Raw genomic sequence first — 27,366 nt, forward strand, 5'->3', positions numbered from 1 at the left:
AACAGCTCGTCCTCTAGGAAACTTTTGAATGAACAATGCCGCTACGAGTGGGAAAGAATTGTGAAGCTTCAAAGAGGCGGAAAATCTCAACGTTTGCCATCATCAATCTTGCTGAGGTCTCCCGCTAGCGACCCCTGGAGGCCATGTGAAGCGTTTAATTTATTAGAAAGGGCAATCACATTTCATGATTCTGAAAAATGAAATGGCACTTTTTGAGCCAAGTACACCGATCAACAGATGTCCTAAGGGATCATTAATAAATATGTGTGTGCCCCACGAAATCTGCTGTGCACAGTAGCCCTTCCTTCAGTCCTTAAATCTTCAGTGGGATTCTTCAAGGTTTAATTTGTGGTGACCAACACCATCTTTGCAAATACATAAAAAACAAAACAAAAACAAAACACAAACCCAGTAAATGCTGCAAGAATAACTGCTGAAACAACTGTTAAGTGTTAAAAAGACAAAAAAGTAAAAACTGTGAAAAGAAAAGAAAAATAATTGAATCAGATATGACCGGTGACTTTTCCTGTAGCTGACATACAAGGCACAGAAATGATAAAGAGAAACCTTCATTTTTAAAGCACCTTTGGTGTTCATGGGAGGTACTTTGGTGAAACAAAGACAAATAAAAAGTTCAAAGCCAAAGTAGCCTAAAAACCAAAGCAGAGTTTTAGTGTATTCATAATAAATAATTCACCCAGTGCTTCCATGCTGAAGAGATTAAAAACATGGCCTTCGAAGATTTCTTAAGAATGCCGATATATAAGCTCTTCTGACTCCTGCTGCAGTTTGGATGCTTCTCCCTGTGTGGTGCCGTCGAAGGTGAGAGATGCTCTAAATTGCTCAGTGTTGGTATTTTTGTCTCGTTTTTTTTTTTTTTTTTTTTTTTTTTGGCAAGCTGGTGTAGGAAATGGACACAGTGTTGGAGATATGTCTGAGAAGTTCATCACACGTGTGTGTAAATGGAGGACCAGAGGAGGGTTGTGTTTGTGTGGCTGTCTTTTTTGAGGGCATGCGTGCGTGCATTTGTGTGTCTGTCTCTGAGCAGATGTTGCCAAACACAAGAGGCTGAGGTGTGGGTGTGTGGAAAAGCAGCTTGCAGGGAGTGAGTCCTCGCTAGGGACTAACTTTTGCGTCCAAGCGCAGCCAGTGGAGGCCCTGCCGAGTGTAACGCACCAGTTCTGTCATGCTGCTGGTGTTGAAAATCAGAGGTCCCATAACTTTGTCCAACTCTGTGAAGAAGTCTGGAAAAGAGGGAGAAAGAAAGCGAGTGAAAGACTGGTTAATAAAATGACAGAAGACTGATAAATTAGGTCCTATTACCAACCAGACCACACAGAGTTAAGTGCAATCAAGGGTTTTAACGTACACCGATTGTAGAGACAAAAAACATTTTCACAATTTGTCACATTTGTCAACATGTGTGACGGGAAAAACCAGCCAAAGGACACAGACTGAGAATCCCAGCTGCACACAAAAACAGCCAAGCAATGAGGCAATCAAGAACAGCCCGATGTTTCAATGTTTCCAATGTTTGTTATCTTCACTCTCCACAAATATCTCAATACTAAGTCAAAAAAAAAAAAAAAGGAAAAAAAATCTGATTTATTGAAGATTTAATCTGAGGCATAAACTGCAAGAAAAAAGACAATAAACTATTTGGCCTCAAATCCTCGTCCAGCAAACCTCTCAACTATGAGGGGAAAACCCCAAACTCAGCGCGCACACACACACACACACACACACACACACACACACACACACACACACACACACACACACACACACACACACACACGGCGGTGAAAACTGGCCAGACAGCTAGGGAAAATTGTGCACTTAGTGATGCTGCTGACTTTTCCATCTTTAGATTGTGGCGATAACGTTGTGTGGGCTGTGGACGATCGAGGGTTTCTTGTAAACGCAGTAGTTTTTAAATCAGAAGTTCAGTCAATCACAAACATACTTCGAGCTATGAAATTTGCATTATTACTATATTGCAATGATTCGAATTCAAAAAACAGTTTGACATCTGTAAAAAAAATGAAAACACATTTTATTTATAGGTAGATAAATAAAATCCGTTTTTGCACATTAATCTAGAACACAGATGTTAGATTGTGGGCCAGATACGGCCCACTTTGATCTTAAGTGGGTCAGAACAGGGAAACTCCCCTTTCCATCATTGTAAAGAACTTTAACTACACATTTACTCTCTGTTATCTTAATATATTCAGTTCTTTTTAAAGTTGCTTAGATAGCACCAATTCACAACAGTCACCCATATTATATTAAAATATGTACTATTAAGTAATATAAGAAAAAGAAGTGCAATCTGAAGAAATGTTGCTCTAGTAAATGACACGTCTGTTGGCACGACCTAAGTGTTCTGGTAGCTCATTGCCAAGACTCCTGTATATTTATAAAATATATAAAAGCTCTAAAATAGAGATGAGAGGAAAGAAACGTTGAAAAAGAGGCATGCTAGGATCGTCTGATAGCAAATTAGTCCTATTTGAAGCTGTTTTTAAACTTGGAAAGAGCCCCAAAAAAAAAAACCCCCCCACAAAAAACCCCAAAAACTAACAGTACATTAACCATTTAAAAAAACAAAACTATCTGCTTTTTTACTTTAAATAAATAAATAAATAACAGGAAAACAGACCGAACAAACTCATTGCCTTTATGGTAAACAGATCTCAAGGCCTACTCTGTGACAGGAAAAACACTTCATTACCAAAACATTTCTGCAACCAGGGCAAATAAAACCTTCAAATTAGTCATAAAATGCAGCTGGGGAAAAAAATTCAACAAAAAATGGTCTGCATGCTCGATCAGCCAACCTGCTGCCCATTTGTATAGATCTATACTCAAATCTCTTTACACAGTGGGTGCAAATACTGCTGGCAAACATCTATGAAAAACCTTACTGCTGCTGCTGAGCTATTAAAGATGTAGAAAATAGCAGCTCAGGATATATAGTTCTAGATCCCATCTGTGTTTGCTTTTAAACATAAATTTAAAAGTCCAGAACAAAGACCATATGTCTCTTCCTTTTAACTAACAAGCAAATCCTTGTGTCGTATACCTTTTTGCTCTTTAGATAGTTGCTCAGCCTGGTCCCAGACCTCGGTGGCGTACAGGAAGTTGGAGGTGACCTGGACATAACTGGCAGCCATCTGGTGGATCCGCTGAGGTATGGTCACAGACGAGCTAGTGCTGCTGGTACTGCTGACTGCTGAGTAGCCACCCGCTGTGCCCGGTGAGAGTTTGGGAGATACTGGAGAGGGCATACCTGCCGTCTTACTGCATCAGGAAACAGAAGCAGACATGGCAATGAGTTTCCTGGCACTGTGAGGGAGAATCTGGGAGTCACTTGACAGAACAGCAAATAAGAACCTCTCCTTTACTTTATACATCAAAAGATGTAACAGAGGATGTGACTTACTTTCCCATTCCAGGAGAGGGAGCTTGGGTGTTGCTCAAAGAGTTCTGGAAAATGAAATAAGAAGAACATTATGCACACACAGAGGAAGCATGTTACATATTCACAGAGAAAAACGTCTTTCGTGGAATTTTACTGCACGTCTTTGGTTTTGAAGGTCTGCCAAGGAAATAAAGTTAATAATAAAAAGTACCTTTAGGTGTTCGGTGAGTGTTTTAGAGTATTTTAGAGCGCTGTCTTTTCTCAACTTGAACAACCGCAGGTAGAGAAGAGACTGGCATCGCAGGCTGGAAGCAAAAAAGGATAAATATTGATCTAAACTAAAGAAAGAAGCAACAAATATTTGAAATGTGTGGAAAGTTTAAGTTACACGGCCAGGTAATGAGTACTTGGAGTTGACAGCTGAAGACAAGAGTCCACCACCTGATGTTGTTCAGTGTACTCACCACAGCACAGCTAGCCTCTTGTCTGCTGGAGTAGCATCTGGGGCCATGTAGCTTTTTAACTTCATAGTGTATCTGGATGCAGAGATAATCAAGAGCTCAAGTTTTTAGGAGAAAAGGATTGAAGCAAATTAAGCACCTCCTTAAATATTGTACTTTTTAAAGGAGCACTCCATCCACTAAGTATCAAAACCCATGCAGCAGAGGCAGAGAGTTGTTTGTCAAAGCCTGGTGCTCACATTACCCACAATGCAAATCAACCATTAGCGTGGTGTGTTATGCAACTTGTGCCTCATGCAGCCCTGAGGTGCTTGGCCTTTGGCACAGAGATACAGGTTTTGTTTTTGTTTTTCTTGAACAACTACGTCCTCATATGTAGTGGTTCTCACCAGTGGAGGTCTCCTTTAAAGTGTAATTCTGCTGACAGTGATAAACACAGCTATGGCTGCCCTTACTTGATAAGCTCCACCGTTTCAGCATACATGGGGAAAGGAGACTTTGCCTCTTGAGCGCTCTTCTCCAGCGCGTTACCACATTCAATGAAAGACACCACAGCATCCAGATAGAAAACCGCCTTGTCAAAACGGTCAAACTGCAAAGGAAATTAAATAAATAAATAAAGAGGACACATAGTGATTAAATACTACCCACTCTTTTGAGACTGGGAGGACAAACTACCTTCACATGACAATAATTTGACATGGTTTTGGTCAGTAACATTAGATAAGTGACATGGTTTGAATATGACCTGGTTGGGATTGCATAAACTGATCATATCACTGAAGTAATATTATGCTGATGTAGCTTATGATCCTGATTTTGTGTTTAGAGAGAAAAGAAGAAAACAGCAACTAAATAATTAAACTTTGAGTAAGAATAAGATAATCCAACAGAGATGGCTATTTTGTAATGCAAGTGTGCATAACAGATACCAAACAGATCCACCTGCTCATCTACAGTGACCCGGTAATAAAAGCATTTTTATTACCATTTTTAAGGAAATCACGCAGAGCTCAAACTAAAAGCAGCTTTGAAAACTAAGTAAAATTTCACAGTCACCACAAAAAAGTCACTGTGAAATCACTTTCTGCATAAAAGGAAACCTCTTATTATATGTAACATAAAGCTCCATAGAAAATGTCATTTAATGTTTTAAAGTCTTCTCAATTACACCAGTCATTGGGGTCTTGCTCTTACCAGTGCATCTGCATTGTGTTTAAGTTTCTTGGCCTCCTGTAAGTAGTGATCTGCTGAATGGACCCTGAAAGAGAATAATGAGAAGGTTTAACAAATCAAATCATTTAAGTGTTCTTGACACTGTGGCGTGCTTTTTATATCCACTAAACGTAGAAACTTGGAAAGAATGTCATAAAAAAAGTCTCTTAACTCCTGAAATAGCTCTTATCTCATTAAATCAAAATGTGAAGTGAAAAGGTAGGAAAATAAGAAGCAAGACTATGTTGTTGCGTTACCACGGCATTAAAAAGGCAGCGATTCCCAGCAGAGAGCCTTTTAAAATGGAAATTAACATAACTTTTCTGGCATGCAGGCACATCTATTCATGACCTCCCCAACCTCCTGCAGCTTTATGCATCAAAGGCAACTCTAGATCCCCACAGCAGTTCTTTCTCTGTGCCCCGCTGAGGGGTTATCCACAGTGGAAAGAGCTCCTCTTACCTGTCCTCAAACACCAGCTTGGATCTCTGAGACTTGGAGCCGTCTGTGGAGAGCGGGGGCACAGCCAGCTGGTTATCGCAACCCTTTGAGGATTTCTCCTGCAGAGAAGTATGGGGAAAATAACATTTTAGGGAAAAATAAGCTTTTTTTTAAAAAAACAGACTTGCAGAACAGGACAGAGTCACAACAAGTTAGAGGTTGATCTTATACAAATGTAAAACAATCCCACCAAAAATCAGTGATTATGTTATAGTTGTAGATACACACTGCAAGCCATGACCTTTGCTACTCCCTTTCTACCCTCAACGACAACTTCCTCCCCACTCCATGCATGCTCTGGTATTTAAATTGCTCAGGGAAAAACACTGCACAACTGGCAAGATGAAAGTCTGCCCTATCTGCAACATTTGATAGGTATCAGAGATAACAAAGGCTTCTCATGCCTACCTTGCAGTCACGTGTGCTGCGCCCTTTTTCCTCTCCTTTTCTATGTTTGGAGGTGGAGCTGCCCTTGGTGCTGTGGCTCCCTTCTTTTCCACTTCCTGTCCCGCTGGACAATGACGTGGAGGACTGGCTGACTGTCCGCTTTCGACTGGGATGCTCTGCCTTAATTGTCCGCATGGAAGGAGAGGGGACTGGCTCCTCTTTCTTTTCCGAAGACCTTTTAGAACTGAGTGGGATTTAAATCAGTATTTCATTATGCATTGTGTCAAACTAGGCTCAACATAAAACATTAAAACTAAAAAGTTAAATATTAACATTTCATGTAATTATAAACAAAGAATGCAGATATGGAGCATAATGGCTAACAGGTACAGCTTGAAGGGGCTCAGATATAATAATAAACTCACTACATTAAGCTGTTATGATGCTCATTAGAATTTACAGGGTTTATTTTGTCTTTTGTGTGATTATCGGAAAAGGCAAAATTAACTACTACTGTCACATTAGGCTCCTGGCTTACAGAGGGTTTACTGGTAATGATATTCAGGACAAAAGCTAAGATTACTCACTCTTTACTGCTGCTTTTATGATGGGATGTAGATTTATCCTCTAGCTTGATCCGCTTGGTCTCTGGCTTTGTGCCTTCCTCATTAGTCTAAAGAAAGATGAGAGAGAAAAATAAAAAGCAGGGTGCATTAAAGAAAAAGTCAGATTTAATAATAGGTTACACGCCTCCAATTATTATCGGAAGACGCCAACTCATGCAGGTATAGCTCAACTATGCCAGCTCACTGTTATCCTAAATGACTGTTACATTCCAAAATATCCAGTCACAAAGATTTTAATTCTCCATCTTTGGTAGTTGTGTGGCTATGATTAAAGTAAAATGCACAGTCATCTAACAGCGCTAAATCCAGGTCTGGATCTCAACCAGAATGTAGTCAATTGTTCTTTGGCTCAAATGCACTTTCTTGCTTTAATGGAAATCTGTCTGTGTGCTATTCCAAGAGATGCTATACGGGGGGGGGGGGGGGGGGGGGGGGGGGGGGACCTTAATAAGTGAAAGGGATACTCAATAACAAGCTTTTCTATTTTACTTTGCTTTCAAGTAGAAATACAGTGTATTTCTTACAAAAAGCACTGAAATTTGCTCTACCTTGTGTTTCCTCTTGGCCTTGCTCGAGCTTTTCTCAGAGCTCTGTTTGCTGAAGTCTTTGCTGTCCCTGTCGAGAGAGTCTTCCCTCTCCACTTTTATCTCTGCAGGTTCCTTGTAGGGCCGCCCTGGGATTCTGGACAGCAAGCTGAGATCTATGGGAAACAGGAAGGAAAAGGGTAGGGTATCCTTAATTTGGTTCAAAGTAAAGAAATCCCTTTGGTTCAGTGCCCACTACACCTTGACATATTCTCTGGACTTTTTACAAGACTTGCGAGCAGTTTCGACTAACCTATCTTGACTAATAAAACTTGCTGCTGAGGCTGTCTTGCAGGGTAGCGGTCCTCGGGGTCACTGAGAGGAGACAGCAGCCCTCTCTCTTCCCCAGGCGAAAAAACGCACACGGGTGTCCTGATACTCTCTGTGTACTTGGGTGTCTGGGATGAGGACGGGATGCTGTCGTTTCCTTCGGAGTCTGATGATGAAAAGTCTGTGTCAACAAATTCACGAGATTTCTGAGAAGTCTTGGTTGCTGCCTTGGGCTTGCGCTGGGCTGCAGTGCTGGAGGGAGTAGTAGTGGGCCTCGGCGAGGATTTGGGTTCTTTTTTATTGCTTGGTTTGCGTGAACCCTTCGTAGCAGCTTTGGGCTGATGAGGTGGTATCTCTGGAGCCGGCTCACTCTCCACTCTCAGACCTCCCTTTGGTTCCTCTACCACAGGAGGCTTCTCAGATTTTTTAGGCTGCTTTTTACCCACTCGAATACGTGGATTTGTGCCACCCTCGCTCTGTGCGGGTGACTTTTGCCGGCCACGGCCACCTTCTGCACCTTTCTGGGCTGCCCGCAGGTCCCTGCTTGGGGTGGGTGCTGCTGAATCTTTTGACCCCCCTCCTTGGCTACTATAGCTGCGCCCTGAGCTGTTATCTCGGCCATCTTTCTTGAATTTGGGTGGGACGTTATTGTTGTCCAATGGGGATGAAGGTGAGGACTGCTTGGCTTTCTTGAACCAGTTGTCCAACTGCCACTTGTTTGCCATGGGTTTTTCAGGCTGAAGGGGTACAGAGGGGAGCACAGAATTAGGAAACAGTCTCACTGATTGAACTCCTAACAAAATATAAGAGTCTAGAAGAAAGTACCATATAAATATTCAATCCAAAAAGAGAAGTGGACAGTGTGAAAACTGGTTCATACAATCCTTAATCAACCAAGCGGTATTACAGCTCTGTATAAAGTAACTGAAAAATTATTACTTCAGGGGAGGCAGGCCGTGGTTGCTCGTTGGCTTCGCTGTCTGTCGTGCTGCTTTCGCTCTCGCTGTCAGAGCCCGAGCTGCTCTCTGAGCCACTATGGCTGCTGGAGTCGTCCCTTGATTGCTCAGCTGCTTCGCTGTTATTGCTGTTCAATAGGAGAGCATTAAACATTGTCATTGTGGTGTATGAGCAAACATCTATACCTCCACATAAAGATTTTAAGTGATCAATAATGGTATTTTACGGTCGAGTCACTAAAAACCTGTGTATGTTGAGATTATTCGTTACCGCAGCAAAAATCTGAATACTTATGTATGCATTTTTCAGGGTTTAGAATCAGTCAGCATAAGGCTATTAATGCAACCTGTGTAGTAGCTGCTCAAGAGTCCTTGGGTAGTTCATAGGTTTCGATGCTTTAACTGTCAAGCCACAAGGTGTGCATAAAAACCCCAAGATTTGCATTCTCTGTCTTTCTCCACACACTCAAAGCAGCTTTGTTATATATTCAGTTTTTAAAAAAAAGTGTGTGTATGTATGTATATATACATATATACACACACACACACACACACACACACACACACACACACACACACACTTTGCATCCAGCAGTACAGCAAAAATATGGTTTTATATTTCAGGCATCACTATGTCATCAAGGTGCGGTTAACACATAAAGACAAGACACAAAATGGCTGAAAAATAAGAAGAAAGCTACTCGAGCTGTGAAGTTTTTCTTTCAAGATTGGGAAAATGATTCAAAGTTAAAACAGTAAGTCTCAACATAGGACTTAGATAAAACTTAAGGACTTAAAAAATGTTTTCTACAGTTTACCTTGCTGATGTGTTCCTTGAGGCATTCTTGGCAGAGTCCTGTTCTCCATCACTGTCCTCACTGCTGCTTAGCCTTAGGTCTTCCTCCAACCTACTGAGATACGGGAATCATTTGTTATTCTTTATATGTCGCCACAGTCGTTTGGAGTTACTGTGATTACTTTTAGCTTCTTAACTCAAATATTTATTGTTCAACTATTCCACTCACTACTGACAAGAAAAGAGAAAAAGAAGGTTCAAAGATGAAGCACTTACGTGGGCTGGTCATCGCAAGTTTTGGCTTGGTGGCTACTCGAGCTCTTTGATGAACTGCCTCGCTCTAAAACACACATAAAAAGATTTATATGTATTGATTGAAAGCCTAGAACATATGCATTTAACTTTACTTCACTATTTTATGTGTGTGTAATACTCACTGTGCCCACTTGGAAAAGGGTGAGTATCCTGAAATTAAAAAGAGGTGTTAACTTATTTTCATGAATCTCTGCGTTATTATATGACTTTGCATTCATGCGAAAGATGCCATGATACATTCAATACAAGCAGTAAGTAACAAGTTGACTTATCACATTAAGTAACCTTCCAAAAAACCCTCCTTTTCTTGTCTTATGCAAGGTTTGATTCATACAAATGGAAATAGTTCATCACAACGCAATCACATTAATCAAACAGACACTGCTGCTGACCTTGGTGGGGAATGGAAACTTGGAGGGCTCTGTTTTACAGGGAGTGTGGATGGCCGTCAAAGGAGGGGGCCATGACTGAGTCATTTCCTGAATTTAAAAAAGAGAGAGAAAAGAGAAGGGAAAAAATCCATTAAAATTAGCTTTAAGGTGTGAGTAATCTTGATGGTTCATTCAATTATTTGAAGCAGATGGCTTTTCTATGAAAATGAGAGTTGTGTCTGTACCTTCAGAATTTCGTCGACACAGTTGGCATCACCGGATCCCTAAAGACAGAAACAGCATGCTTATGAGACGTATAAACAACACGATCTCAGTACAGCATGTGTGAGGTGGCTTCCATTTTGAGCCCTATTAGTCATCCTATAGGCATTTTCTGAGAACTAGGAGTTCATTCAGACCATGTGTAACAAGCTGAGAGGTCCTTCAACGTAATCATTACATCATTAAATCAAACACATGCCACTTCTCTGACATAGTAAGCTATAAATTCTACACAAGCCGTTGGTAGGTCGTTTCTAATGTACAATCAGGGTTACACCAGAGGGACACCTCTTGTTTTGAGTCAAGGCAGAAATATATATATTTCTGTGGGTCTAAGAGAAAATGAAGGAATGATCACAGCATGCAACATTCAAAAAGGCATCTGCCTTAAGAGAGACTTCAAAAAGCTGCTCTTGAGGTGATATACAAACAAAGAGCACATTCTTTAAATAGTCAACATACCAGGTTCACAACAGCATGAGATTGAGACTCAGGTCTTACCTCTACAGGTTGGGAAGGGATCTTAAGTTTGGCAAGCTTGGACTTCATCTCTCCCACAGTGCTGCTATGCGACTGTCCAGTGTAGCTTTCCGCTTGCGAACTCTTAGGTTCTGCTGTTTCCTGGCCATCCATAGGCCGCACATAGGCTGTTGGTTTTTGCAGCATTGTGCTGGGCTTGGACATGAGAGATGGGGGAAAGGCCTGACTTGAGTGCTGTCCACTGGGGAAGGACGTGTGAACCCGTGAAGGTGAGTCCCAGTTGGCCTCTCTGTCTCGCGGTGACTTTGAGCGGTAGCGGTCCTTGTTGTGATGCTGCTCAGCAGACAAAGAGCTCCGCGAGTGACTACTGGAGGAACTTAGAGAGCCCTTTGCCGGACTTGACATGTGTGACTTCGAGTGATCGGAACCTCCGCTGTGTTTACTTGACTTTTTTTCCCGCACCTCCCCTCTCTGGCTACTGTTGCTGCTGCTGCCTCCGTTACTCCTCTGGCTGCTGTGCCCGCCCTGGAGTCCTGAGCGTTTCTGGGACTGGGATGAAGATCCGCCCGCTGCGGGGCCAACAGGGGTCCACTTACTGCTCTGGCTGCTGCCGCCACACCGCTGGTCCCCACCAAACAAAGGTGGACCCGACTTCTCCTCAGAGGAAGACGAGCTGTTGGATGGTTTACTATTAAGTTTTGGAATGGTGTCACCAATTGGCTCTTTCATTTCGTCGTAGTTGCCCAGCATGCTCTGAATACGGCTGGACAGTTTATCTTCCTTGCTCACCTGCAGAGTGAAGCAGAGACAAACAAACAAAGAATAATTATTGTGGAGAACACGAGTGAAAAGAGGGAAAGCAGAGAAAAGAGAAGTTGTTCAACATTTGAGGTAAAGGCGCTCAACCAAAAACAGAGGCGCAGTGAGAGGCCTAAACACAAAGTTCACTTTTTCAGACTGAGCCCAGATCTGTCCAAACCCATCTGCGAACACAGTTACGCTCTGCCCAGACACCCACCACAGAAGATAATCAATCACTGTAAGGCCACGAGTTCCAGCCGACCTGTTTGCAATCAGCCCGTGACAAAAGTCTGTGTAGAGTATCCAGTTTCACACGTAGCCTCACGCTTCAGTTTTGTTTGACAGAGTCACACCGAGGGTGAAGAAATACTAGCCGTTATCTGCAGCAGGAAATGTAACTTAGCTTGGTCATAACGTGCACTCCACTACCTCCGGTCTGCGCTGCCTGGCTCACATATGCGCAGCTAGGTATCACCTATTTTTCTTAATGGCTGTTGGTTTCGATTTTGTTTTAGGCTGTTTTGTTTTGAACAACTGCACTGTTGCTTTCACATAACACACCATTGTTGCGTTATGTTTAACTGAGGAAATTTCTGAGAGGAAAACCTTCAGATTGTAACTCTGTCAAAGCTTTTTTTTTTCTTTCTTGATAAACAATGGTGTATAGTGGTTGTTCAACTGCTGAAACTTTCAGAGGAAACCTCCAAGATGACCACAGGAACACTTTTCACCTTTTGGTTCCTGTGTGACAAAAACACTTAGTCCTGCAGCAGTACGGTCTTTAAAGCAGAAATAAATAACTTCAATCATTCACACTTCAACAATAACAAGCTACAAAGAACAAGCCGCTGATTGCCATCTCTTCAACATTTCTTCTGCCATTTTGTGATATCCGATAATAACAGCCACAAGTTTTTGTTTTTAATCTGACACACATTTAATTTGCCTATTTTTCGATGCAGACAAATGTTCTTAATAGATTTTTAATTTGCTGAGTCACTTTGGCTTTTTCGGGTCCAATTATATCCTGGTACCGTTAGGGTGAAAGCACCTACCCAGTCATATAATTTGAGGGATCCCTGATTTTTATTTTTATTTTTTAAGGAGCCTTTCTAAGTGAAAAGAACATGAAAAACAATATGCGGCTTCATAGATAAGCTTTTATTCTGTGCCGCTGAGAGAGTGCGTGAACTCTATGCCATAAAAATGTTACTGCTGTGCTGGTCTACATCTGGGAGGGCACAGCTGCAGCTGCGTGCACACATGGCCTTTAATACAGAACACTAAACTTCCACTTAGTGGAGCATGACAGAGGAGAGAAAAGTCAAACTAAAGCTTATATAAGACTCGCACAAGTAGAGAAAACTCTATTGGACAGACTTAAGCAGTTTGCTTGTTCCAAAATTCTGCTCTGATACTGCAAAGACTGAACACCATCTTGTTCTTAAACATAGTATCAAGTGTGTGAAAACAGCAGATCACAATGTACAAGGGTGAAAAGCTTCTTCCTTTGTAAAGGTCAAGGAGTTTTCCATCTTTAATGTCAGCTTTTTTATCTTTGTTGTGGCCCAAAACACTCCTCACTTACCTCTGGTGGCTTTTCAATTCCCAACCTGTCAGAACACATTCCTCACTGCCTCTTTGATGGCCAGCTCGAGCTAAAGAGAGAAGCCACTTACATCTGCTCAAATCTGGTTAGTGGCAAAGATTAGACCAGTACAGAGAACTCAAATCCTCTTTACAATTATATTGGCCGGGCAGGAGCCTGAAGCTGGCTGGCCTACATCTATGTGTGTCTGCAAGCACAAGAGGAAGCTCTGCAAAGAGGAGGCATGTTTTCTGGTCTTTAGTTTGCTTTCAACAACTGTAATGCCAAAAAGCTACCCAAAGCCAGGTGTTTTTAAACTGTGCTGTATTTAGTGCAGAGTTGGTGAACTGCTCACAACTATCTGACAAGTATGTAACTCAAACCTCAAATCTTTGTAGAAACATTTGCGCTTTTAATCCATAATTATGATTAGAACAAACACTGCACACAAACCTACCAATTTCCTCTTGAAATCGATGTTGCTGGTGTTCCATCTACTTTCTTAAATAGATAACTATCATCTCTGATATCATATCTCACAGTACAATAATATTGAATGGGTTGCATTGTTGTATTTTGTCATGTTTCTCAGGTCTTTGTCTGAATTTCTACGAACATTATTGCTAAGGATTGTCTTATTGCATTGGAGTCACACTGGGTTAAATATGTACACTTGGGTTTTAAGGGGTATTTATTATTTTCTTTTTTTTTTTGGGTTGTATGGAAGCCCCAAACGCAATTTCATTGTTCTTGACAATGACAATAAATAAATAAATACTAAAATACTAAATAAATATCTTGCTTTTGGGCGGACAACACTTCTGAGAAAAACTATAGACTTCAGGCCTCAATGTGTTTCTCCTCCAACTTGTAATTCAGCTCAGTTTCACTGATACATACTGAGAAGAATAGCCTTAAACTTGCTTTTGGGCTATAGTTCACCTTAGTAACAGTGTTACCTGCCTGACGATCCAGATTAACATTTCAGTTGATGTAAATCTACATTTCTAAATAGTTTAGCTCTTGGAACGTGCTTGTTTAAGCTAGCAAGACTTTCCGAAACAGCAGTGTTGTGCTGAATACTAGATCGCTGTAATAGTGTGCAGGAATTTCCCACATTGTAATTGCTTAATTTGCAGGAACTGATTATTATTATGCACAGTCTGACACCTTGCATTTCCAGTCACTGTTACAGACTCCCTTAATATTACTAACCACTTAGGTGCCAGATAAAGTGAACGTGAGTTGAACAAACTTACCACTTTGTAGGGTTCGGGGAAGAGAGGGGAATTTGCTGGGAAGGCCTCTCCTCCTCCCTGCTGGATTTCTTGATTTCGCCTTTCTCGTTCTTTCATTCGGAGCACATTCCGGTCCTCACGGTTCATGTTGCTATCAACACAGAAGAATAACAAGGTAACATAATGAGAAGAAATAATAAACAAACAGCGTATGTCTTTGCTGAACACGGATGCCTGCAGGGGCAGTATATTATGAAAATGAGATCTCGGAGACAAGTGCGGAAGAATTAAGCAAACATATAGTCTTGTTAAAAAGTCAGCTTGGAAAAATAGAAATGGTCAGTTTTTTCTCTTCTTTTTTTACCCTTTACCATTTAAAACAAAACAAAACAAAAAAAACAATAAAGTCACAACAACTATTGAGAAAGATCACACTACCGCTGTGCTCTGCTTTGACTCATTGTTAGCACAAACATAACTGTCATTAGTGAAATCCCACACGTATCATAAACAGGGGAAGTTGTGACCTATGGAGAAAGTAGGTTCTAATAAGCTTAGCCTAGTCTAGACACTGTGCAGTACCCTACTTCATCTGCAAATAATCTCCTTGTACAGATGGTCAGCACAATTTGCCCCCAGCTGAAACTACCAATTCAATGTTTTCACACAGTGAGAAGGCTGCAGTTTACATACTTTTTATCTCAAAACATCAACAGTTGCAGGAAACGTTTGCGAGCACTTTGTTATTTATGATTGAGATCTGGGTAAATCCAAAGGGTACAAATCAATCTGACTGAACCACTAACATGTTTAAAAAAAAAAAAAAATGTAAATAAAAACTTTGAGAAGGTTATCAAAAACAATTTAACTTCTTTTCTAACAGCATCTAAAAAAGCAAATGTTGCACTGATGGATCTCAGATGTCGAAGATGGTCAGCTTGATCACCAAGCGTTTGACAATTACGTCAACAGTTTAGCTTATTTTCCTCTTAATGTATTCAATAAAAACACTACCGGTATTACCTGCAAATTCAACTCAACCTGCCCCATTACTGTTTTAAGTACACATCTCTGTTAATTAAAAAAAAAACAAAAAAAAAAAACAACAACACACCCCAACATATACAAAACAGACAAAAGGTTAGTGGTTCAGTGCCTACTTGCAGTCACTAATTACAATGCGTTAAACCATTCATTGTTGTATGCGATCAAGGGTTTCAGTTAGCACTAGTTTGTTTTCTCTTCATGCTGGAAGCTGAAAATAAACTTGAAAGCATTTCTCTCTGAGCGAAAGCTGCATTTCTTTTGGTTGGGGAGCACAGTATAGTAGATCAAGTAGTACAGTTTAACCTCTTCCTCCACCTGCTATCGGTTCTTCCTAAACAAGGGGGAGGGAAATCACCCAAAACTAATTTGCAGGTTTCCCTCTTAAAGACTTGGTGTTGTGAGCAATGCCTTGACGATAAATATATAATAAGGTTAAAAAAGCACCACTGAATAAGAAAGGTATACCATTGATAAAAAAAAATCTCTTCAATAAAATAATCCTTATGGGATAATAAATGAGACAAAAATGTAATTTTCTGGGAAAAATGCACAACTATAGCGAGGCACAGTGGACAGAGCATGATGGTTTTGGCCAAGTTGCTACCTCAGAGCCTAGATACTTTACAACTACTGATGGATGGTTTAAAAAGTACACTGTGTCCATGACCTAAAGCTTAGGAAAGGATAATGAATGCAACAAGGCGACAACTCAAAAGCATAAGAAAACAAAGATGAGCATGTCGTCCTGACCTTAACCCAAGCGAGATGCCATCCCAAAATTATTAATCAACTAAAACAGCTTTTTGTCATGTCTCATAACATCTATAACAGTCTCAGAACACTTATTTTATAAAATGAGTTTGTATGAATCTTACTAAACTTACCAAACTCAAAAGCTCACTTAATTTGAAAAAAAAAAAAAACAAAACCCCAAAAAAACCCCAACAACAACAACAACAACAACAACAAAAAACTGTCAGGCTTTTCCAGTGTTATGACTAAATGTGTTAAATAAAGTCACGGAAAGTAAATGTGTTTATTGCAGACTGTGTGACTAAAATGAAAGATCGGGCCACATTTAAGAGCAATCAAATCACAAATTTTTTCTTGTAACCTGCAAGAACCTGATTGCTTTTAAAATATTGGTAATTTTGGGTGGACTGTGTGCTGGATGTTTGCTTGCAATGAATGACAAAGTTAAAATAGACTGTAATTATCTGCTATGAAATTAGCTGGAACTCACTGGGTCCCCTACAGATAAATAAACACACCCCGTAGTCTGTGTTTTCCTTCTGAACATAATGTGTATTATTTAATCAGATGAGGAGAAAGTCATAAGGGCAATACCCCTCTGATCGGATGTATGGATTGACACCAGTGAGACAAACATCATTGCGACATGTAATATATCCATGTACACATTATCACGATAACAACTCAGAGCCATTCTAAAACATTACCAAAAATGCTCTGGTAGAGGAGAAATCAGGCACCTCATAGGTGCAGTGAGCCAAAAAAACAAATGTGACTTCCCTCTGCTGTGCACTTTGTTTAACAGAAAGCAACTACAGAGGTTTGAAAATAGAAACAAGCACGCTGTCATCCAGGCGTGTCGCCTCCCGGTTTAAGTCGACAGCTTCAAGCTCTGCCAGTGACAACAATGATTGTAAGGCTGTTGACACAGTGCGATTAAGCAGCAACCATCCGGCCTCCTTGTAGATTCTCAAAACTACACACAGGGTCTTTCTAATCTTTCCCAAGCATGACTAAAAAATGTAAGAAGTGGATGAGAAACTGACTCAACGATGAGGAAATTCTTTATACACAGGGAAGTCAAATGGCGAGAGAGTACACTGGAACCTGAGACTTACGAGGAACTGATGAATCATAAAAAATTAAATTGATAAATAAACTGTGTTACAGACTAAACCTTGTCCCCATATGCTGGTCAAGCTTTGAATGAACTATTAGAAAAGCTCATCAGTTAGTCTAAACAGTAATTTCCCAACCAATCTATTTTTTTTTTTCTTAACACGACCTTTAACCGTTTTATATCATCAACCCTGACATCTATGAGTAATGACAACTCCGACGCATTACTCATAGGAGGTATAGGGATTAATCCACTATGGCTAGGGTTCATTAAGCCACACTTATAAAGAAGCGACTAAGTCAACTTTATTTCATGAAACATACCATTAACATCATGATCACCTCTTGACTTAAAGCACAGCCAAGAACCAAGGCTGGAAATACAAAACCCAAATCCTAGCAACACACTTTGCATGACAAACTTTCTAAAACTGAAGTAGCTATGATTATCATCTACAGATAACATGGCCTCCTGCTATAAATGCTGTCCATAACTTTATTTACATCCATGCACATTTGATTGCTTAGATAAAAGGGTGATTTTAATCTGCTCCAGCAGTATTAGTACTACACGTGTGTATATATGTATATTAGTTTGTTGATGTAATGTGGGTGCGGGCCTGCATGTGTGATTAAGCCACAGTGCTAATTGATCAAAGGCTCCAGGCAGGATCCTTTGTAAACACAGCTCATTTCCATTCTGCCAACTAACTTACCTGAGCTGTTATTTGTTATTATTTGAAAAGGGTGTGACGCTTTAGTATTACGAGAGAAACTCAACAGCCAAGGAGGCTCAACTGTCTTGTTTGCGCCTCCTGGTTGTTGAACTTCTAACATTTCTAATAATTGTTAGTAATAATTGTAGTACGCTTTAATTTTAGACTCTTCCCAAAAAAATCTCATTGACTTTAAAAAAAAAAAAAAAAAAAAAAAAAAAATCACACTTTCAGAGAAATTACCATGGTCCTATTCACGAAAACTTAAGTTTGGCTTCAGAATAACTGAGAAAGTACTCACTGTACCCAAACAGAAAAAAAGAATGAAAAACAAGTGTTGGTGACATGATATGACCATGTGGCACGTATGTGGTAAGCCTCTGCACTCAATCTGTTTATAGTTTAGTCTTAGACCTGCCTCTAAACGCAAACTAGGCCTCAGGAGTACCAAACCAAGACCCTGATTCTTAATTAAGAAATATGATTAACAAAAAGTTCGAGCAAAACACCATGCCTTTCTGTACACATCAAGATTTTTAAATTGTGAATGAAGAGTAAATCCACAAAATAAAAGGCATGGATTTATTTCTGTAGAAGTGAAACTGTTACCGCACACACAGCTGGTTTTCCACAAACAGTTTTGTGTTCAACATGTCCAAGCAACTAAACCAACACTGTGGATGGTGTTAATCATAATTCCTCCAAATCAACCCATCTCTCACGTCACAAGGTATTGTTATTCACTTTCAAACTGAATGAATAATTTTATGACTTACAAAATAAAGGGGTTTCCTTTCCAATTTGACCTAGGCCAAAAAGAGCGTACTGTATATACTTCTCAGATATCAGTAGCTAAAAGTGCAAGCTATACAAATAAAATGTGACTAATCGAGAATAAATTCAACCACCATTTACTTGTGTTGTGTTCAAAACAAGTAAAACCTTACTTTAAAGTCAAGATGCACATATAGGTGAGCTTTGATTGGCATTTTCCTGACTTACCAAGCCTAAATCCAAACCTTGAGCCACTCCCCTCCCTATTCCAATAAAATAAGATGGATTAACAATAAGAAAAAAAGTTTTAAGTTTAAAGAACATTTATTAATATGAAGGTGTGATGGCCAGCTAGGTTTACTGTAGCCATTCAACACTGTGCCAAACTGAAAAGGTCAAAGTCTGAAGGCAGATCACTCTGTACCTAAATGAATCAGCTCGTATGTCTCGTTCTAAAGTACCACATAACAGTCAGATCTCATCTTTAAAAACAAACAAAAAACAGGGGAAAAAACCCCACGATTTTCTCAGTATCACTCTGGGACACAGCCATTATGTAAGGCAAATCAAACATGTCTCATCTGTCATATTCAAGTATTCACAATAGGATAAAGTTATGTGCTTTAGTCTTACCAGACACCAAGCGAAATGAGTAAAGCAGTTAAATAGCTCTGCATTTCTTACCCTGACTGAGAGGCCATGGCCCCAACCACTGAAACATTGGAAAAAGGAGGGGAGGAGGTTTCACAGGATCTCCCAGGAATTCAGAAGTATTCTCGTCATGACTTGTCAGCCTGAATTTCCACACAAACCACCTCCAGTCAAGAAAACCTGACCCCTCTTTTTCAAATCTAGATGTATCTGTGGGCGTCCAGCTGAAAGAATGTGACTAAAGTTTCTTTACTCGACTGGAAGGTACTGTGTATTTCCTTGGAGTGGAGACAATTCTGACTTAGGGAGGGGAGGCGACTGCTTGTTCTCGGGAAATACCATGTTGGCAAACAGCGGGGGTTGGTCACATGCGAGGTGAAGGCTACAGAAAGCAGCAGCAGCTTTTGTTTCTGTTTTGAAGATAAAGCATGCATGAAAAATGAGAAAAGTGAGGTGAAAGAAAGAGGTTAATACTGAATAAATGCGAGGGTATTTGTGCTATTTAAATGTTTGGAGTGAATGCAATAGATAAATTAGGGATAAGAGACCTAATTTCTCATGTCTATTTTTATAGAAGAGTGCCTGATGTTTGACTGAGAGCACTTTAGGCTGATTTTAATCTTTAAACCCCTCAGAAAGTAGCAGAGGAATAATTTAATATGAGATAACAAAGCAAGGAGCACAAGCCATCAATTTGAAAAGCTTGCTGAAACACTAATAGAAACACAGTTTTGTTTTCTTTTTTAAAAAAGGGGGGGTGACTAATTAAACCTTTAAGGAATCTTAAAAGATCACCTAGTCTTACTGAACCTTTTTACACCCTATTCTTACACACAAAATTAAGAAGGAGTGAAAAATTAAAAAGGGGATTATTGCGAAGGAAATTAATGAGCTTGGCCTTAAGGAAATGATTTCCACAACCGCCATGCTGGCCAATTAGAGCATCTACAGGAAAACGGGACTGAAGAAACAGCGAGAAAGGGAATAAATTTCACCTCTCTCCGAGAATGGCACAGTCCACCTCCTCCCATAAAAGGAGATGTTATTTTACACCGCAAAGCCTCTCCTCCAAGTGATGTCACGGCCCTCAGCACAACCCAGCCAATCAGAGCTGCTCTTTCCATCAACAACCTCCCCCCACCCCCCACTATGCCCTGGAGCACAGGGCAAAGCACCCATGCAGCCTGTTAAAGTCACAGCGCTTAGGCATCCAGTATGCTGGGTGTAACAAACATGAGGCTTTTTCAGATGATGACGAAACATGCTGACAAGTGTGGCATCACCGCAAGCTGTGAGGATTTTTATCTGGTACACAAGCTGACAAAATGATGCCACTTGTGTTCTTGACTTTCAGCAGATGTTTATCATTAATCAAGAACATTAAAGGGCGGGCTTTTAGGTACAAGTGTTAAACATTCATTTATTGCTTTCAACAAAAATATATCTGAATTTGATCACATCTTTACAAGGTTTTGCCCTCATTATCTGAGGGTGCTTTGATTTAATTGCAGAGAAATTCAACTTCAATAATCTCATAAATTATGACAGTTTTACATTAATTCTATGCTGACTGTGCCAATTCTTCCCCACACACAATGATGCACGCTGTGCTGTTTGCTTGTGGCGTTATTTAAAGTATTAAAACGAAGGCCGGTCTCCAAACTTTGGGAAACTCCATTTGATGGACTTTATAATAGACACAGCTGATATAAATAGTCATCAATGGATACCAAGGCTGTACAGTCCTGCCAACAGCTGCATGTCTGTATCATCAGGCTTACGCTCTTAGAGATACTGTACTGGCTGGAATTATTTCCCATTCATGCTGAATCTGAAAGCACAGTGTGTTAGTCTGTCATTTCTCAGCACTTCCGGCAATTACATATGCCCTCTACTTTTATAAATAGAAGCAAAGTACTACCCTGGGAGGATTTAATCAATGACCAGGCTCATGAAGTAGAAAATGTTAACAAAAGGTTTACTATGCACATTACAAATGGCTCTAATTTTGTATTAAAAGCTATGAGCTGTATGTACATCAATTCATTTTGGATATTAAAACATAAATATTGCATGTTCAGTGAGTCTTGGTTAAGCAAAACTACAAGTGTCATCGATCATAACTGGTTTCCAGGACTTTACAGCACCTTAGATTGCTCTACAGAAAGTATTCTGTAGCAGGTGCAGATGGACAGCCAGTGCCACCACCACTACCACCCCCAGTGCTTTTGAAGCAAACCTGCTGACTGCAGGAATTCCAGAGGGAGCGTCCATTCAAATGCAGCAAACCTGCCCTCTATACCAGCTGTTTGGTGAGGACTACAGGCAAAAATCACATGCAGCTAGGGCAAGAAGACTAAGAAGAAGTGTTGGGAAAAACTGGAGTGGCTTTCAATCACTAAAACATGCAATACTTTTCATTAAGAAAACCCTGCAAGCCATATTTCTGTATCAGCATTTCAAGAGGAAAGAAAAGGGCTTGATTTTCCTTGAGACTTTTATATCAAAGTGCAGATGAGGAATTTTTGAAGAGGGCAGTATCTTAAATTCCCGCTTCAATTAAAAGAATTCAATATTTCTATGTGGCTGCACATTAGCTCCAATTAGCATATCAAAACAAGTCTCGGGTCTTGATTGGCATGTTCTCTAAACAACTGCTTATGTCCTTTCATTAAAGCAGGATTGAAGCATTTGAACTGACTCGCTGCCTGGAAAGCCTCCACTCAGCAGGCGTGCATTATCTGAATAAGAGGGAACTGGCAGCATTTACCAATCACAGGCTCAGTGCTGAGACTGTTGTGCATGTACACAGCTAATTAACTCATATTAATTTAGGAGCTTTTTATGTTTAACATTCAGTAAAGCTGTTTACCAAGAGCAAAACGGTAAATCAGTCTCTTCATGGCACTGTGAAACAGATTTAAAAAAAAACAAACACTTAAAATAGTCATTTTCTAAAGCTTTTCTAAAGCTCTTCTAAAGAACTTAGGTATCTAGTAGGCAAAGTAAAGTAGTAGGTAAAATATACACTCTAAAATCTAGAGTAACTCTTACAAACAAAGCTAAAAAGTACCAGGCTCGAAAGCTCATTTGGATTTTACCTAGGTAAACATTGTCACGTGAACTCAGAAACAAAAGAAATGCTCTCACTTGCAGGTTTGACACAGATAACATAATGTTCAGTGTACTTTTTAGGCCACATTGTTAGTGGAACATGACACCCAAGCCTCAGTTATCTTGGCAACATTTCCAAAGGATCTGCGTCATTCAAGCTCTTCAGAAGGCACAACACAAGCCTGTCAAGAGGTTTTTCATTTTTAACCTGCTTCTGATCTATTGTACGATTTTTAACTCAGCAGACTGAGCAGCAGTATACGAATAATATTTAAGCAACATGGATTATACCGCAGAGAGAGAGAGGGAGAGAGAGAGAGAAGAAGCCATTTCGTGAATATGCATTTCATAAGGTTTTAGCTACCCATCTTGAGTCTATCAGACCTTCCTTTAGTGTGATGAAACAATCTACCGAAGAATAAACCATTCCTTAGTTAGTCATTTTTTACCTTAAAGAAACTACAATTATCCAGTCAAACTAAATCTTAACCTTTAAAACAGCAAGCACTTTGCAAACTAAAACTGTAACAACATGCAAAGATTTCCTGAAGTTAATAAAAGGTCAAACAAGACTGTAGTTCTCTCTGTGTAATAATTTCCCATCCATCAGTCTCAGCTGTATTACTCAGAGAAAAGTCTGCACTACATCTAAAGCTGAAATGTCTATCACTAACCTCCAAACATCCAATTAAACTCTCTCGTAGCTAGAATAAAGGCTCAGTTGTGGTTAAATGGAGGAGTGAAAACCTGCAATGATAAGCCAATTAACTGAAGTGCTGTCGAAAAATGAATCAGCAAATATTTTTGATAAGGGCACTGAGCGGAAATTTTCGTAATTTCTAATCAAAAATGTGCTGGTTTCAGCTTTTTTGGGTTTCACACTTGTTGATGTGAACATTTGAAGCATCACCAAGGAAATGGGTGTAAATATATACAAAGCACTTTTCAACATTTTATAAAAGAAAGAAAGAACATAAATCCATGAGATTAATCAATAATGAAAATAACTGGCAGCTGAGCCCTAAAATGTAGACAATTATTTATGCAAAATGTTTACATAAGACGCTTAACAATATAAATCTACAAAATCCACATTTTATCTGCGTATTGCATAAATTCATACCTCTGACTCTGGGATTTGTTTCTGTTTCTGTTCCTAATGCATTTGTTATTTCCTTCAAAGCACTTATCCTGCTTAAAACAAAACAAGAAGAACATACTGTGGCAATGAATTTCACTACTATTTGAGACATATTACTGCTGCCACCGAAAAAGACTGAGGCTATTATCGTTCCACTTTAAAAATAGTATTATAAAGCAGTATCTCACAGCACCAATCTATGCCAGATCTGTGAAATGAAATGGCCTTAATGAGCTTCACCTTCACAGGACTGTAAAGCCACATGAGAGTTTAACTCGCATCGCTGAGAACAAAAGCTGAAGAACAGATGCATGAGGTCAGGACACAGTGAGCAGCATATTTCTCTGCTGCGTGAGCAACAGTACTGGGGGATAAAAAGAGAGCTGCTGATGTCTGATTAGATTCGGGCTAATTAAGCTGGCAGACTCAGAAAGAGCCTTCAAACAAGTTACTCTCAACAAGCTTCTCTTTGTACAGGAAATAAGATTTGATTATGAAACTTACAAACCTTAGCTGACCACACAATTAACTTGTACTTTGGGTCAGGTTAAAGAGGAAAAGGTAAATGCTAAAAAGCTGTAACATCTGCACAATGCATAAACCAGACAAGCGCAACACCTTAAAACCATTTCTATCATCAACAGAAGAATAGCTTTTCTCTTTAAAATTGTGGCTAAAGAGGCAATTCTAAGCTTTGGATTAATTTTCCTCAAATGTAGGTGCTCAGATTTGAAATTGTGTACAATGGGCTGCAGTTGAACAGTCTGAAACTAGACATTGCTCACTTCCCAAATATCCAGCCAGCAAAACAACAGTGGAGTACATCAGGAATGTACAATAGGTGTGCCAAAGCCAAAGAAAACATGCATGCACTGCTCTGTCTGGAACAGACAAACAAGTCGCATAACATCTCGACTGAATGTGTGCCCTTCGCCTTGGCCACAGGGGAAACTGTTAAACTGAAGCCTCACAGCAAAACCCAAACAGGAAGTGAAGAGGATTTCACAGTAAGCCGCGTCACCAGTAGCACATTTACACATTACTGCCAACAAGGTGTTTACATCGCTGCTCCAGGAACCCTTTCCCCCCTTTTTAAAGATTCTTTTAAACTAACAAAGCTGGTATCTAGAAGTCATCTAGCCTCAGTTGAATGTCAAGTATGCTTAAGGTTTTCTTTGGTGCTTCGGTGTCCGGAAACCCAAAACAAAGACTATCACATCCAGACAATGTACAGTCACATGCATCAACCTTATCTCTCTGCTCAACACTTTCATTTAAAAACAAAGGCATGACACATATATGAGCTATTTTTAACAGTTTAAAATAGCATGTTTTACCTGGATTAATTTTCTGTCTACAACCTTTGAAGTAGCGCCAACACTTCAGTTCAGCTTTCTAACTTACTGCCATCAACACAGCTCTTCAAGCAAGCCTGGTGATGGCATTATGTTTCAAGCTGCTACTAAGAGTATTTCAATTGTATAGTCAAACAAGTGGGTGACCTTCTGTGTATTAAAATACAGTAAGAGCGCCAACCAAGGGCTACACTGTAGTTAAACTACTTAACAGCGCACACAGAAGAGGTTTTAGCCTTGTACCAGAGGAAAATCACCACGTCGGTGAGACATGAGGTGTAATTTACTAATGCAATAAACTCATTATTTGTTAAAAACTGTCTGTAATGTAGTCTAGTCATAGTGTATAATCACCTCTCAAAGGTCCATTTTTTGCTATAAAAACCCCAACTTTATTTACTATTTGTTTATCTTCTAGAGTGGAAGCTGGAGTTTCAGACTGCACTATTGCCTGGCATTTTCAGAAAATTATTGAATATAAAACAGCAGTTGTCCTAAACCAGCCAAGTACTGCAGCTCACTCCACTGTATGAGAGGGGGGGTGGGGGGGGGAGAGTTTTTTCTCTGACATAATTGAATCCGACTGCAATATCAACACTCCTGTTATGTCTACATAACAACAAATCAACAACTGCAACCACAGTTCAAGTACAGCTTTTGCTCCATCCACCATCTGACTAAAGTTGCTGAGCCGGTTCACAGCTACCTGCCGTGAACGAGTTCATGACCTTAGGGCATGAACTCGTCCCCCCTCCCGACTAAGTGCAGCCAACCATAATAAGTCAGTTGGTTGCACTTTCCTTGTCTCCATGCGTCAAGCCCATCCCTCCACATGCGTGCATGAACTACCAGTGACAAGTGTTAAGAGGAACTCTGGACTTATCACGCATTTTCTGGCCCTTCCCCCCTAACTATGGCACGTAAAATGGCTTCCTAGAAAAGCACATCAGCTGATCCTTCGCTCAACCAAAGCATACATTCGGATTAACTGTGCTGCCCTTCTCCCCAGTGTTGATTTTCCATGCAAATAAAGACTTTGACTGGACACAGCAAGGAGTGGCACTAGGAGTTAGTAATACAATAAAGGAGGAGGATACGAACCTAAAACTTTATGCTCGTCGTCACTGTGCGAAAAATAACGAGTATCAAGAGCCAATGATTACCTAAAACGACCATAAACTAGCACAGAAAGTACAAACAAGTAGCACTTATGTCCCATTGTTTGATTCCCCAGATGCTTTTTAATGGAGAGCGAATAGTCTGTATTTCAAATGCAAAGGAAACATAGTATGTTTATCATTTGCACGTGTAGTATCATATAGTTATGCCGCCGTCTGTAAGAGCAAACTTAGGTGTACAAGTTATGTCAGCCACGGATAAACACAAACATCAGTCGTCATGACCTGTTAGCTGCCATGACAGGAACAAAAACATTACTCCTATCACCGCGATATTTTCCCCTACTTCCTTGCATAGAAACGTATAAAAGTAACATCTACCCTTCCCATCCATCGAATAATTAAAGTCTCCTTCCACCAGAACACCAAAGCAGGTACAATGTCTAACCAAATCATTAGCAACTGGCTAGCACGCTACCTACACGACTACCTGCATATCTGCTTTAGCATAACGTTAGCTAGCCGGACCCTGCTAGTAGCGTATTAAGGCTAGGCTAGCTAGCCCTGAAGCTACTGTTTTTTTTTTGGCGAAATTCTAATTAGCGTTCACTTCAAATATCAGATACCCTCTAATGCAGTAAAACACCAACTAACGTCTTCCATCAAAGTTGGCATCCTTACCTCTTGTCTTCTTTTTAGGCCCAAACCATTCTAGCTATTGGAAAGCTCTTTTTCTCTTTGTCTTTTCCACTTCCAGTTACACGCAAAACGGATTCAGAAAAAAAAATGCTCTAACGGCTAAAATACTAAAACCAAGTGGATGGTCTTCATCTTTTCCTTAAAACACGACGACACATCGAGAGGGAAACAAAATAAAAATCATTTTCTCTCGCGTTCATTTTTTTGTTACTCCTGAACTGATAGGTAAGACTGCTAGCTAAGTTAAGCAGCCAGCAGGTACCACCACAGACAGGACTGAATGCATGGATGGCAAAGCGGTGGTGCATTTGCGCTGTCGGAAATCTGTCAATCCCACCATCCGACACAGTAAACACTGTCATAAAGTAAATCTTAATTAACACGTCAGCACCGCTGACGATGTCTTTAAAAACACGATTGAGCCTTCTTAGCAGCTGCGAGTTTTATTTTATTTTTTATCGTACCCCTCGGATAGCTCTAAGTAATTCCCATTCGGTGTGAATGCAGCATTTCTGTGACGCGCAAGGTTGACCAGACTTTGACGTTTAGGAAATCACGTTTCATTGTTCCCTGATTGTACC

The 27,366-nt window shown here is 40.1% G+C and overlaps 1 protein-coding gene across 2 annotated transcripts; it reads right to left on the reverse strand.

The window, feature by feature from the left end:
- Positions 1 to 855: 855 nt before the first annotated feature.
- On the reverse strand, positions 856 to 27,090 carry aff4 (AF4/FMR2 family, member 4). Of its 2 annotated transcripts, none has more exons than XM_082548642.1 (21): positions 26,768 to 27,090; positions 14,320 to 14,449; positions 10,693 to 11,460; positions 10,155 to 10,193; positions 9,931 to 10,017; positions 9,661 to 9,688; positions 9,500 to 9,563; positions 9,246 to 9,338; positions 8,411 to 8,555; positions 7,455 to 8,208; positions 7,166 to 7,317; positions 6,579 to 6,664; positions 6,013 to 6,235; positions 5,566 to 5,663; positions 5,086 to 5,149; positions 4,344 to 4,480; positions 3,892 to 3,963; positions 3,639 to 3,732; positions 3,449 to 3,492; positions 3,089 to 3,306; positions 856 to 1,244 (listed from the first exon to the last, which is right to left on the reverse strand). In XM_082548642.1, the coding sequence occupies exons 2-21, from the start codon at positions 14,443 to 14,445 to the stop codon at positions 1,117 to 1,119; spliced, it is 3,420 nt and encodes a 1,139-aa protein (XP_082404768.1). In that variant the 5' UTR covers positions 14,446 to 14,449; positions 26,768 to 27,090; the 3' UTR covers positions 856 to 1,116. The 2 variants fall into 2 exon arrangements, with proteins under 2 accessions (XP_082404768.1, XP_082404767.1); XM_082548641.1 differs by lacking the exon at positions 26,768 to 27,090 and adding an exon at positions 19,392 to 19,648.
- Between the last annotated feature and the right edge of the window lie 276 nt (positions 27,091 to 27,366).

Source organism: Aulonocara stuartgranti (genome assembly GCF_965226115.1).
Source record: "Aulonocara stuartgranti genome assembly, chromosome: 10".
NCBI classification, from domain to species: Eukaryota; Metazoa; Chordata; class Actinopteri; order Cichliformes; family Cichlidae; genus Aulonocara; species Aulonocara stuartgranti.

Excerpts from the sequence above, each read along its gene's own strand:
- aff4 (XM_082548641.1), bottom strand. Across the intron at positions 10,194-10,692 it reads TCCCTTCCCAACCTGTAGAG|GGATCCGGTGATGCCAACTG; the intron begins GTAAGACCTGAG and ends TTCTGTCTTTAG. Across the intron at positions 10,018-10,154 it reads GTGTCGACGAAATTCTGAAG|GAAATGACTCAGTCATGGCC; the intron begins GTACAGACACAA and ends TTTTAAATTCAG.